This window comes from Hippopotamus amphibius, chromosome 8, assembly GCF_030028045.1.
Source record: "Hippopotamus amphibius kiboko isolate mHipAmp2 chromosome 8, mHipAmp2.hap2, whole genome shotgun sequence".
NCBI classification, from domain to species: domain Eukaryota; kingdom Metazoa; phylum Chordata; class Mammalia; order Artiodactyla; family Hippopotamidae; genus Hippopotamus; species Hippopotamus amphibius.
Genome location: NC_080193.1, coordinates 68,907,891 through 68,921,641, shown reverse-complemented (window position 1 = coordinate 68,921,641; position 13,751 = coordinate 68,907,891). Strand labels below are relative to the sequence as shown.

Below are 13,751 nucleotides of genomic sequence, written 5' to 3'. Positions count from 1 at the left end.
AAGAAAGAATGAAAAGGAAATGCTAAAAATCAAAAACACTGTAATGGAAATGAAGAATGACTTTAATGGACTTGTCAGACTGGACATGGCCAAAGAATCTGTGAGCTTGAAGAAATGGCTGACATCCCTGCTATGTCTGAATCTAGTTCTGATGCTTGCTCTTCAAACTGCTTTGTTTTGGTTTTTGTCTTTTAGTATGCCTTGTGAATTTTGGTTGAAAGCCAGACATGCTAAAAGGAACTGAGGAGAACAGGCCCTTTGTGTGAGGTTTTACGTTTACCTGGCTAGGGGTTAGGCTGCACTCTACACAAGACTAAACGAGAAACTCTGCAGTGGGGTCCAGCAATCTGTGTTCTTAACAAGCCCTCCAGGTGGTTCTGATGCCAAATGTTGAGAACTATCTCTATAGCATCACAATGACTAAGATCATGGTAAACTGGGGTTGGATACAAGTAGAAGGGCAAGTACCGGCTTCTATAATAGCTCTAGCATTTGAGAGAGGCAAAGACAATTATAAAAACTGTGGAACTGGATGGCTGTTGTTAATTACTCTTCAGGAAGTGTGCTTCAGGGAGGAAATAACAAGCTCAGGTTAGCCAGCTCTCTACTCAAGGCACAACATGAAGGCTAGGTTCTTCTATGGCAGTCTTTAAAGAGAATGTCAGAATCAGGTTGCCTTGGGGCTTCCCTGGTGGCGCAGTGGTTAAGAATCCACCTGCCAATGCAGGGGACACAGGTTCGAGCCCTGGCCTGGGAAGATCCCACATGCCATGGAGCAACCAAGCCTGTGTGCCACAATTGCTGAGCCTGTGCTCTAGAGCCTGCAAGCCACAACTATTGAGCCCACGTGCCACAACTACTGAAGCCCACGTGCCTAGAACCTGTGCTTCTGCCTCCGGAACAAGAGAAGCCACCACAATGAGAAGCCCGCACACCACAAAGAAGAGTAGTCCCCACTCTTCTCAACTAGAGAAAGCCCACACACATCAATGAAGACCCAATGCAGCCAATAAATAAATAAATAAATTTATTTAAAAAAAAAGAATCAGGTTGCCTTTGAGAAATGGTTGATTATAAGACTGCAGCAGAGAATATACAAGATAAGCCTACATCATCTTACAGTACCAGAAAGTAAAGAAATGCTAAAAAAAAAAAATAGTGACACATCAAAGGGACACAGAAGTCTACTGAAAGAGCTCCCAATGGCCAAAGCTGGAATACTTTGAGCAAAAGCAAACAAGACAACACCAACAAAATGTATTATTGGATTACAACCCAAAGTATAAAATAAATATACATGAGTTCATACTGATAGAAATAATTTAATAATAAGTAATATTAGGAGAGAAGAGACACATTTTCCTTATAGAAGAACTCCAATAATATACTTAGATACTCCCCTCTACAGAAGATGAAGCTTAATGCCCTCCCTTCCCCTTGAGGATGTGACCTGCTTCCTAAGAAAAGAGTAGGGAAAGGGAAAAAGTATTAACTTTTAAGTGGAGGAACTTGGCAAATGCTACGCTTACCAAGTGCTAAAAATTACCATCACCAGATATCATGTACCCCTACGATGATGTGATGAGGACACTCCACTTCTGTGATACTGTTTCCAAAACTCCACAACACCCGTATAAGCATGAGAAAGACATCAGAGTAAGTTAGATTCAGGGGCAGTCCACAGAATATCTGGTCAGCACTCCTCAAGACTGTTAAGGTCATAAAAAATAAGGAAAGACTGAGAAACCGTCATAAACCAGAAGAGACTAGGAAGACGTGACAACCTAATGAACTGTGATACTCTGGTATGCAGAAAAGGGTTAACACAGCAGGCCTGAGACTGCTATCCTTAGAAAGGACTGCTTGCCACACCACTATATATAAAATAAATCAACAATAAGGATTTACTGTATAGTGCAGGTTACTATATTCAATATATTGTCATAACCTATAATGGAAAAGAATCTGAAGTTGTACACCTGAAACTAACACAGTATTGTAAATCAATTATAGTTAAGTTAATAAAAAAGTGACTAGAGAAAGTGAAAGTAAGTGAAATCAGAAAGAGAAAGACAAATACCATATGATACCACTTGTATGTGGAATCTAAAATGTGAGACAAATGAACCTATCTTATGAAACAGAAACAGAATCAGGGACATAGAGAATAGAGTGGTGGTTGCCATGGGGGGCGAGTGTGGGGAGGGAAGGATTGGGAGTTTGGGGTGAGCAGGTGCAAACTGGTATACATAGAATGGATAAACAACAAGGTCCTACTGTATAGCACAGGGAACTATATTCAAAACCCTATGATAAACCATAATGGAAAACAATATGAAAAAAGAGTGTATATATATGTATAACTGAGTCACTGTTGTACAGCAGTAATTATCATGACATTGTATTTCAACTACACTTCAATAAAAAATAAAATTTAAAAAAAAGGAAAGGTCTACTGGCAAGGTTGGCCATTGACTGGCATTTGGGAACTTAGATTTTGGGAGAGTTTCCACAATTTCCCTGAATAGAATGGCTCATGGTGCCTAAACTGTTTGCATAAACAATGTAGTTTATGCTGAACATCTGCTTTCCTTCTAAGAGTCTGGAAATATGGGTGCAGGTTAGGTAGAGGGTGCTGTGTGACTAGCCTCCAATAAAAACCCTGGGCATTGAATCTGCAATACGCTTACCTGGTAGATGACACTTTACATGTGCTGTGAGGATTTAAGCATGCCCTGTGTGTCTCGCCTGAGAGAGGACTCTTGGAAGCTTGCACCTCCAGACTTTACCCTATGTGCCTTTTCCCTTTGCTGATTGTTTTGTATCCTTTAGTTGTAATAAAAAATAGTCATGAGGATGACTATATGCTGAATCCTATGAGTCGCAGTGAATTATTGAACCTGGGGGTGATCTTGGGGATACCTGGAACACGTGGACTGGATCCTGGAAAAAAAAAAAAAAAGAGAGACCATTAATGTAATCATTGGTAAAATCCAAATAAATCTGGGGTTTAGTCAACAGCAACGAACTACTGTTAGTTTGTTAGTTTTGACAAATGTACTATGGAAATGTAAGATGTTAACAATGGCAGAAAGGGGTGAGGGGTAAACGAGGCCTCTCTGTACTATCTTTGTAACTTGCTTGTAAATCTAAAATTATTCCAAAATAAAGTTTATTTTAAAAACACTCAAACCAAATGCTTTGGAACATATAAAATGCAACCACCTTTCTGAACTATTCCATGTATAAAGATTCTCTCTTCTTTGCATCGTCTTCATACCAGAGGTTGTAAAATGGTTTTGTTTGGCCCATTATTAAAAATGTTGAATTAATTCTTAACATTAAAAAAAACGTTGAAAAATTGGACGCTCTAGTAGGGCTCACACTTCAACAAATGCCTTAAGTTTACTGGTAGCTGCCATGCACTGTTTGGTTGGATTTGAAAGGTATTTATTAAGCACCTGTTATTTGCTGGACACTATTTTAGATGCTGCGGATACAGCAGTGAACAAAAATAATCATGGAGTTTATAGTCTAAAGAGGAGAGACAGAAAACATAAGTAAATTCTATATTGGAGAGTGATAAACGCTATAGAAAAATAAAACAGGGTTGAGGGTTTGGGAGCGTGTGGGTGGGAAGGGTGCTCGCACTTTCACACTCATTTCAATACCTGGCTGGCTCCGATGGGAATTTGAGTTTGAGACCCCAATTATATAGCAGGTACTGTCATGTATATGCTATACACTGTCTCCATAAAACTGTCAGCCACTTGAAGGCAGGGAGTGTGACTCATTCGTTTTTGGGTTCCCAGAGTCGAGCAGTGTTTTCAGGGCAAAAGCACGATGGAAAGCGAAAAGTTAGGAGTCCCCACAGAGCCACTGTTACTTTGGCCACTGCTTTCCAGGGTGGTTATTCCGGAGGGTTTAGGAGCCAAGGACAGCGTAACCCGTAAGCGCCAGGGGCGGAGCCAGACTCTCCGCCGACTCTCCAAGCCTGCGAGGCTCCATCCGTTTCCAGGGCAACGGGACTGTGACGGGAACGCAGCCGCCGGCCCTCGGCCGCGGGGGTCTTAGCCCACAGCTTAGAAAGGAACTAAATTGGAGAGAACCGGACCATCTGAACCAGCAGCCCTATGCGAAGAATCCCAGACGACCGCGCCCCCTGCAGAGCGGCCGCCAGCACAGCAGCTTCCGGGCCTCCGGCGTCGCCCAGTTCTAGGCGCGACGACTTCCGCCCCTGAAGGTCCCCCGCTCCGTGGCTTGCTGGGGTCCTAGCGATGGAAAGGTGGCCACGGCGGCCGCCTGACCCATCGGACTAGGCGTCCGGACTAGGGCTGCCGCCTCCTCTCAGCGGGCGGCGGCGACAGGGCTCTGAGAAGATTCTGGCGGCTGGGGGGACCTCAGCCCGGGAGGAGAGTTGGGGGCGGAGCGCGGACTCGGAGTTGGCCCGTCAGGCGGGAGCGGGGCAGGTGCGGTGGCGGAAGTGCCGGGCGCGATCGGAGCCGAGCCGTCTAGGAAGGCGCGGCCGCCGGTCCCCCAGCCCGGAGCAGCTGCCGAGCCTCAGCCTGACCGCGGAGACTAGGGCTTGGGCGCCGGCGAGATGCCTCTGTTCACCGCTAACCCTTTCGAGCAAGAAGTGGGTGAGTGCTGGACCCGGGCCTCAGGCCCCGGGCCGTTGTTTGTTGTGCTAGAAAGTGGGCGGTTGCGACTCCGGAGACTGGAGCACAGGGAGAGGAGGGGGCGGCGCCGCCGCTGCCTGGCAGCCAGGATTTTCCTGGGGGTAACCTCGGCGCATTCCTAACAGCCTGGGGAGTGTCTCCAGCCCACCTGAGGTTGGCGACCCCCAAAGAGGACAGTTCCTTTCGCCAGGCGCAGGCGTAGGGAGGAGCCTGGGGCTCTCTGGAGACTGGACTAATTGAGCAGTTGCGGAGTTGATGACACAAACTTCCAGCTCCCTCCAGAGCTGGTTGAGTCTAGTGTCCCCCCTGCCTCCACTCCCCCGCCCCGCGCTTAAAAATGATGTAGCAGACCCTGCTGTCTGGGGCGGCTTAATACTTAGAGACTTCAGCTTGCCCCCTTCAATAAGAAGAACCTATTTTACTTCGCTTATATATGGATGCGTCCGAGCGCTGATAACACGGATTAAGGATTTATTTACGGTAGTTGGAAGTGTTACTCTTTCCATGGGTGTGGCAAGTGCTGTTAAGGTGTTCTATCTTAGGGTATGAAAAGGAAAACCCCAGGATTTCAAAATAGTCCAGAACACCTGATGTTTTACTTGTTGGGGGGTCGTCAGAGACTATGGAGTGAGAAAAAGATGGACTGGGTATGAGAACGTACTTGTGGCATTAGAAAAACAGTAAACCAGGCTGGCTAAAGTAAGTAAATGTTTTTGTAGCAGTAGTTACCTCTAGGTAGAGTTTTAGGATGTAGTAGAATGAAAAAACGCATGGCTGAAAATTGCTAGTCATACAGAATATTGCACATCACAGGATATTGCACTTGTTTCATAGTTACAATTTTCTAATTATGGGGAAATTCTAGAAAGCGCCATATTTTGGTATATTATGTGATTCCAAAAGCGTGTTCAAAAGTCAAGTATGGTGTATCAGTTCCTTTCATTCCCAGAGAGCTAAAATCTTTATATGTCTTGACCTTTAGATAGTCTTCAAATACATATTTCCATAATTTCATTCAACTTTTTTCTTAGTAGTTTAACGTTGGTGACTGCTTTAAATCTTGGAAGCATATTGTTGAGGCTCACAGCCTCAGCTTTTGAAATACCTAATGATGTCTTCTTTTGTTGCAATGAGACCTGCACTTTTTAGTGTTGTTGTGAAGACTTTAATTTTGTCATACTGAAAAAAAAAAGGAACAAAAGGCAAAACAGAATAAGACAAATAATTTTCAAACTTAAAAACCGTGAAACTCTTCAAGGGAGATCTTTCGTGAAAGCCAATATTTTCTGATTGAAAATTTCTCTGGTAAAAGTAAGCCACGCTGCTTTTCTAAACCTCCCCCTCAGTGGCTCCTGAGGTTCCTACATGGTTTAGTGGATCACAGTTTAGTACCACTGTAATAGAAGAAGCACTGCTGTTAAGACAAAAAAGCGCCAAAATACTGTGTATAGATTATTTCATGGATAATGCCATTAGTCAAAGCTTCAAGTACTTATTTGTTAACTCAAGTATGATGGACTGAGGTCAATATCCAAAAGGCAGTTTAAAGATAAAATAGAAAGTTTGATTGTAACCTCTTTTAGGCAAGTGGTTGGAATTAATAGAAAAAGTGCCGTGAAATACTAAGGATTTCAAATTGACTTTATACCTCTATCGTAGAAGAGGAATTATATATTGCATTTTTCAAAACTAAAGACACTTTTAATTTGAAATACAGTGGTTAAGTAACATGACAACCAAGTCTTTGTTTAACTTGAGATGCCCACAGGAATGTTCCTTTGCAATGTCATTGCCCTTTTTGCTTACTCTCTTTGATTCAGTCAAGTTTTTATTAACATTTTTTTTTTGTCATAGCTTTGTTTACCTTTCATTAAACAAACAGGCAATGAGTGATTACTGTGCGTCAGACATTGTGTTAAGTTCTGGGGACACAAATTTAATAAATAAACTGGTTTCCCTCAAGAAACTCTCAGTCTAATGGATAACTCATACACACATAAAAAGATGATTGTAAAATAGTGTGAAAAATACGATACTGGAAATACAGGAGATGCTTTACATTCTCCCTTTATTTAAAACAGTCATCTTCCCTGAAGAGAAGACAAGGACCTTCAGGCACACACTTCATCTGTGAAGGTGTTCACACTATCCTCTCTTTCTCCCTGCTTTCCTGATAGCACTTACACCTGCAGGGAGTAGCCATCTCTTACTGTATGTATGGTATGGTCATTTTATAATTAACTGTAAAGCTGAAATTACATTCCTTTGGTGGGTGCAGTCTCATCAGAAGGTGAACAGTGTTTCTGACATCATTCATGTGGGGAAGAAATCCTTTTTTCAGACCCTGAGACTGAGAAAAGGCTGTAGCGAGTCAAGGTGTCTAGGAAGGCACTCATAAGTTGATGGTGGTATATGACTTGTCAGATGGTAGCAGGCCAAAAGGTAGGAGGTAAGGAACTCTGGCAAGTTCCTGTTTTTTTCTTGAAGTCAGAATCTGCAAATCTTGAAGGGTATGCTAGGTATGGTAGCATTAGAGCTCTTTAAATATTTATTGGATTTCTTCTAATCTGGATTTATTATTTGTTTTGTTGAATAAAATTCCTTTGAAGCTGTGCTGAGAAAAAAAAAAGAGAAAATATCCACACACATGCCCCCTCACCCCAGCCCTGATTCTTATCTTGAAGGGGAGTGCAGGTTTCCTAAGGTAGAGCCTGGATGAGGCAACCTTTTTAGGGGATTCCAAGGAGAAAGTAAAACATGAGGGACAGAGCCACAGTAGGAAGATTTAGTGGTAGTGTTAAAAGGGCAGATGTCATTTCCTTACATCCTGTACTGATTTTTCCAGTCTCATGATGTTGGTTCCGAGTCATGACTGTCTCTTCTGCTCCCTAACTCCAGTTCTTATTTGCATATCCTTTTTCTCCTTACCCTAGCCAGGCAGTCTTTCTTGCCATTTACTATTCACTGATAGATTTTTGCTTTTTTCAACAACACTGTCTCCTTCTTTAAAGATATAATTACTTGTGTTCCACAAAGCTGAACTCAAATTCTACCTCTACAGAAACTCTTCTGACACAGTGGATTGAAGTATTATGAACTTTATCTCAAAAGGAGACTTTCCAAGTAAAATTTGAATGCATATATTGCTATGTCTTTGGCTTATGTTGTGTTCAAATAACTTGACAGTGAGGCAACTTGGAGTTTTCGGTCATGGAATTTTTTTCTCTAATGAAATCTTACAAGAAATCCAAACATAAAAATAGATATTGATAGCACTCTGATAGTACAAATTTACTTTATATGTTTAAATGTATTGCATTTACATAGTTATTATTAAGGCAATTCATGGACACATGAGGTTGCAAAAAACTAAAATTAAAAAAATACTTGGTTTTAGGTGAGAATGATAGCGATAACAGCCATTTTTTTTCTATACTTTCTTTTGCTTACATGGTACCAAAAATCCTAATATCTAGTCCTAATTAAAATAGTTACAAATTTTAATTGATATATTTTGTAATATTTTAAATGATGAAAATTTTTAGCATAAAGTACAGAATATAACATAAACTCCAGCTCCTGTCAGTCACCTCTGTCAAGTCCTAACATTTTGCCATACTTTATTCTTTTTTTTAATAAGAAAACATTCAAGATACAGTGGAAATTATTACTTATATTTATTAGCTGCCTGCTACTGTTCTTTTTCCTCTCTTCGCAGAGTTAAACACCCTCTAAATAGATAAAAAGTCTATTTTATAATCTATGCTTACCTACAAATATATTATATGTATTGTTTTACATATTTTTAAACTTCGTAAAAAATAATATTCTTTGTAGTCATTTGCAACCTGTCATTCAGTATTTTTTTGTGAGAGTTATTCATGTTGATGTCTGTAGCTCTAGTTCGTCAATTTTAAGAGCTGTGTGATATTCTTTTTTTTTAATTTATTTTTATTTACTTATTTAATTTATTTATTGGCTGTGTTGGGTCTTCGTTGCTGCACACAGGCTTTCTCTAGTTGTTGCGAGCGGGAGCTACTCTTCTTTGTGGTGCACAGGCTCCTCACTGTAGTGGCTTCTCTTGTTGTGGAGCACGGGCCCTAGGCGTGTGGGCTTCAGTAGTTGTGGCACATGGGCTCAGTAGTTTGGCTCACGGGCTCTAGAGCACAGGCTCAGTAGTTGTGGTGCACGGGTTTAGTTGCTCCGTAGCATGTGGAATCTTCCTAGGGCAGGGCTTGAACCCGTGTCCCCGGCATTGGTAGGCAGATTCTTTACCACTGCGCCACCTAGGAAGTCCAGCTGTGTGATATTCTACATTTTTTAAACCCATTCTCCTATGAATGGACATGAAGTTATTTTACAGTTTTTTGCTATTATGAACAACACTGCAGTGAAAGTTCCTATCCATGATTTCTTCTTCATAAGGGCGAGAGATTCTCCAGTGATTGTATCTTGAAGAGGAATTCTTTATTAAAAGTGTGTATAGTGCAACGTTGCAAAATGTAAATAATAACAGAATTGTTCTTCCAAGTATTTGTGGGAGATTTTACTCCCACCAGCTGTGAAGTGAAGTCCCTGTTGTTCCACATTCTCTCTGACAGTAGGTATTGTCAGATTTTAAAATTTATACCAATTTGATGTGTATGAAATAGGGCATTATTTTCAATTCATTTCAACTTCATTGCAGTTGAACATCTTTTCATATATCTCTTGGTTAGTCTGTTTTCTTTTTGTATAAATTGCCTGCTCATCACTTTCATGTACTTATTATTCTGTTGGATTATTTTTTCTCATTAATTTTGTAAAGTTCTACATGCATTCTCTACTAATCTTTTGTTATTTATGTAAATTGCAAATATATATCCCAGTCTGTTGCTTCTTTTTGTTTCTGATGTCTTTCATTATTAAGAAAATTGAAGTTTTGATTTTGTAATATTGCCTTTCTCCCTTGATTTTATTTTTTCTTGTTCAAGAAAAGCTTTCTCTCTGCCTCGAGTCTATAAGGATCTTGTCATGTTTTCTTTTGAAAGTTTTACTGAAGTTTTGATTTTCACAGTTAGGTCTTTAGTCCACCTGGACTTGGTCTTTTTTTTTTTTTTAAATAAATTTATTTATTTATTTATTTATTGGCTGTGTTGGGTCTTCGTTGCTGCTGCATGGGCTTTCTCTAGTTGCGGAGAGTGGGGGCTACTCTTCATTGTGGTGCACAGGCTCCTCATTGCGGTGGCTTCTCTTGTGTGGAGCACGGGCTCTAGGCTCGCAGGCTTCAGTAGTTGTGGCACGTGGGCTCAATAGTTATGGCTGGCGGGTTCTAGAGTGCAGGCTCAGTAGTTGTGGCACACGGGCTTAGTTGCTCTGCGGCATGTGGGATACTCCCGGACCAGGGATTGAACCTGTGTCCCCTGCACTGGCAGGCAGATTCTTAACCACTGTGCCACCAGGGAAACCTGGACTTGCTCTTTATATAAAGTCTAAGGAGGGATTTGATTGGATAGTCAGTTCACAATAGACAATTATCAATTGTCTAATCACCATTTATTGAATTGTCTGTCCTTCCCCCACTAGTTTGGAGCACTTTCTCCTTCATATAGTAAACCCCTTTCTTTGTATGAGGCCTGTGTCTGTGCTTTCTGTTCTACACTGTTCTTTTATCTATCCTGTACCAATACTACATTCTAAAGTCAGTGGCCTTTATAGGTGGTAGGGCAAACCCCCGTCTTGTTTTTCTTCATTTTGATAGTCTTAGCTGTTTTTGGCCTTTTTTCTTTCATATGGGTTTATTATCAGAATAGTAAAATCTTAAAAGGGAGTTTCTTTTATGTTCTTTTAGGATTTGAGAAGACGTAGTTTATACTTTTGATTCATATGAACTGGGGATTTAATAGTTAATAATATACTTTATTTCCTGATAATAATAATTAGTTCTAAGCTTTCTTAGATTATATAGTTGACCCTTGAACAACTCGGGGGGTTGGGGTGCCAACCCCCTGCACAATTGAAAATCCATGTATTAACTTGACTCCCCCATAACTTAACAGCTAATAGCCTACTGTTGACTGGAGCCTTACCTATAACACAGTCTGTTAAAATGTTTTGCATGTTATATGTATACCTACATGTATTTTATACATTCATGGCATACTTTTTCCTTAATTTTTTTTTGTATTTCTGGGCTAACCAGTTTGTCTGCAGGTTTTTTCAGATTGTTACAAAACAAACCTCCAAAAATTTTTTCCAATATACTTATTCAAAAAAAAATCTGTATATTAAGTGGATCTGTGCAGTTCAAACCCGTGTTATTCAAGGGTCAACAGTAATTTTAAAGTTAGGTAAGAGGGCAAGAGGATGCTTTTTTTATAAGTAAATATATACATAATACTACTGTCACTTGAGGTGGAAGGCTGAAGGGAAAGAACTTTTTTTTTAATATTATTGTCTCATTAGGCTCTGTAACTTTACTTGATAGTGAATAAATGTTTGTATTTAGTATAGGGATTGAGCCTAAGAAGGTCTATATGATAGACATCAGGCATTGTCCCCTGAAAATTATTGACATTTTGAAGCTGCCACCTACTTATTTTTAGCTCATAGTACTTCAATTTCATGTCAAAAATTTGTTGGCATATGGTGGTGTAGTTTTAAGCCATTTTAGTGGCATCTCACTGTGGCTTTAATATGTATTATCTGATCTTTAATGTAGTTATTCACTAAATTAATGTCCTCTTTTTTGAAATATCTGTTTAAGTCTTTCATTCATTTTTCTTTTCGCCTAATTTTGACAACTCCCCTTCTAAGCATGGCAGCCATTTTAATTTCCATTTTACAATTGAGAACATGGATTCAGATCTGAGTGAGAGCTGAGGTGAACTACTTAGCAACCTTAAGCTAGTATGTAAGTTTCAGAGCTGGGATAGAGAAGGTGGGTCTTCAGTGTTAATGATGATGTGTGTATTCCACATGTGCATAATGATTTCCTCAGTCTGCAGAGGTTATATGATCATCTCCCTAACCTAACTGCTTTTGTTGGCATGTTAGTGGCTACTCTGGAGATTCATTTTTCCTTTCCCCAGCTATTAGTAAGTGTCTTGCACGTGAAGCTTCCAGATAGGTCTGTTAAAATAGAAATTATACTTACTACATTTATACTTCTGCCCTGTTCCCTAATGTAAGGATGTTTGTAGAAATGAGCATGCCTGTTCTGTGGAGTTGGGAGGGGGTGTGGCTCTCAATGAACAGGATTACAGAGGGTATTTTGGGAATATCAGACAAGAAGAAAGTGAACTAGTAGGAAGGTAAAGGCTGGCCCTAGACCTTTTCCCTTTTAAGTAGAGTAAATATTGGAAGGCAGTAAAAGATAATTTTGATTTTTTTTTTCCTTTTTCCTATCTGCCCAACTCTCTAAACTCTTCCTAGTCCCCCCCACAAATGTTGGTGGTGACATGTGAAATGAAAAAAGAGTAGCAATCACTTTTCTGTATTCCACCAGAGCAAGAAGTTCTTAAATATGTGTATTGTATTATTAGATGATGTAGTAAATGGAGTTAAGCATGGCATTCTGTCTGACCCTTTCCTTATAAACAAGAGTTGATCTTGCATTTGTCCTATTTAGTATGTTTAAAATGTTCCTGCATAGAGAAACTGAAAACTAACTTGTTGAAAGAGTTAATTTAGCAGTTTTGAACAAAAATTGTGCCCAAGAGGCAGTTTAATAGAAAATATACTCTTAGCCAGATGCCTGTTGAAATCCCGCTTTAACTATTTACTAGCTGTATGATCTTGTGCTAGTTACTTTTCTGTATCTCAGTTTTCTCATCTATAAAATGGGGAATCCCCATTGGATTCAGTGTAGGTAATTTAGCATATGTAAAAAACTTTGAAACTATTACTTGTTATTGTTTCTTAATTAAATTGTTATCTGTCATTTATTACTCAGAGCCGTAAGTAGGTTTTCATTTGAGGAGATAACAAGTAGTGTATTGAAGTAGAATTTATATTACTGCTTTCCCCAGGGTAAACTGAAGAGTTGCATCAATAAAAGTTTTACCCAGGGAAATCAAAACAGTGAATGGGGAGGAGGATTAAAAGAGAGAAAGTATGTTAAACCCAAGTACTCTAAAATGCTAAGTGTGATTGTTGTCATTGGAGTTAGAGAAGCACATGAAATGCTTATAATCTATCAGTTTGAAGTATTGGGCATTTAAATATTGTAAGCTAACTTTACACACGAATTGTGTGGTCTAGAAATTTAATAACAAGTATGTATTATTTTAGTAGTGTAAACTTGTATGACTTATAAACTAGAAAAAAATGGCTGTCCTGTCCTATATTTTCAAATAATTATTTAGTTTATAATGAATTGGCACAGAGAAAGAACACTTTCATATCTTCAGTAAAAGCTGTCAGCTGTGGTTTCCTGTTAGATACCAAAATGAAGTCTACTTATTTACTTGCTTTCCATTTTCTAGTTTATTTTTGCTTTCAAAAAAAAAAAACTTTTGCCAGTTTTTTCCTGTTCTTCTGTTTTAATTTTAATGTATAAAAATAATTGTTTAAAATTAATACATAAAAAGCAGTTTTTTCCCTTAAGATCTACCATTGCTCATAGTCATATATACAATATATCAAGATATTGATATATAGTATCCTAATTATAATGAAATTTTGTATTGCCTTCTGTTATAGTGTTAATTACACATATGTCGTGATTGTTAATGTCCATGTGATTGGCTGTTATGTTTGGTCTAATACAAATACATTGTATTCAGAGAACACACTGAGTATATTGTCCTAGATTATTTCTAGGTGTTGGTAATTTTGTGCACATTTAAAGAAATATTTAAACTCTGCTTTAATGTACAGGCAGTCTTCACTTTACATAATTCCAGTATACATGAATTTAGTTACTATGTGTTAATTAACAGCAGTTCCCCAACAAGTTTGTAATACCCTGAGCATGGAACCCAACCAAGCCTGCTTAGATTTTGAACTACAGTACTATGAGCTAATAATGAGTGGTGTTTTAAACCATTAATTTGCAGTAATTTGTTACATAGAAAGTTTAAAAAACTAATA

The 13,751-nt window shown here is 39.2% G+C and overlaps 1 protein-coding gene across 2 annotated transcripts in view; it reads left to right on the top strand.

Annotated features, from left to right (window-relative positions):
* Window positions 1-4,438: 4,438 nt before the first annotated feature.
* STAM2 (signal transducing adaptor molecule 2) overlaps window positions 4,439-13,751 on the top strand; it is a 55,050-nt gene continuing 45,737 nt past the window's right edge. Inside the window, exon 1 of one of the 2 annotated variants that reach the window (XM_057745438.1) lies at window positions 4,439-4,640. In XM_057745438.1, the coding sequence (XP_057601421.1) occupies window positions 4,601-4,640 (40 nt within the window). In that variant the 5' untranslated portion in view covers window positions 4,439-4,600. The remainder of the gene's footprint in view (window positions 4,641-13,751) is intronic. The other variant, XM_057745439.1, reaches the window with a different exon arrangement.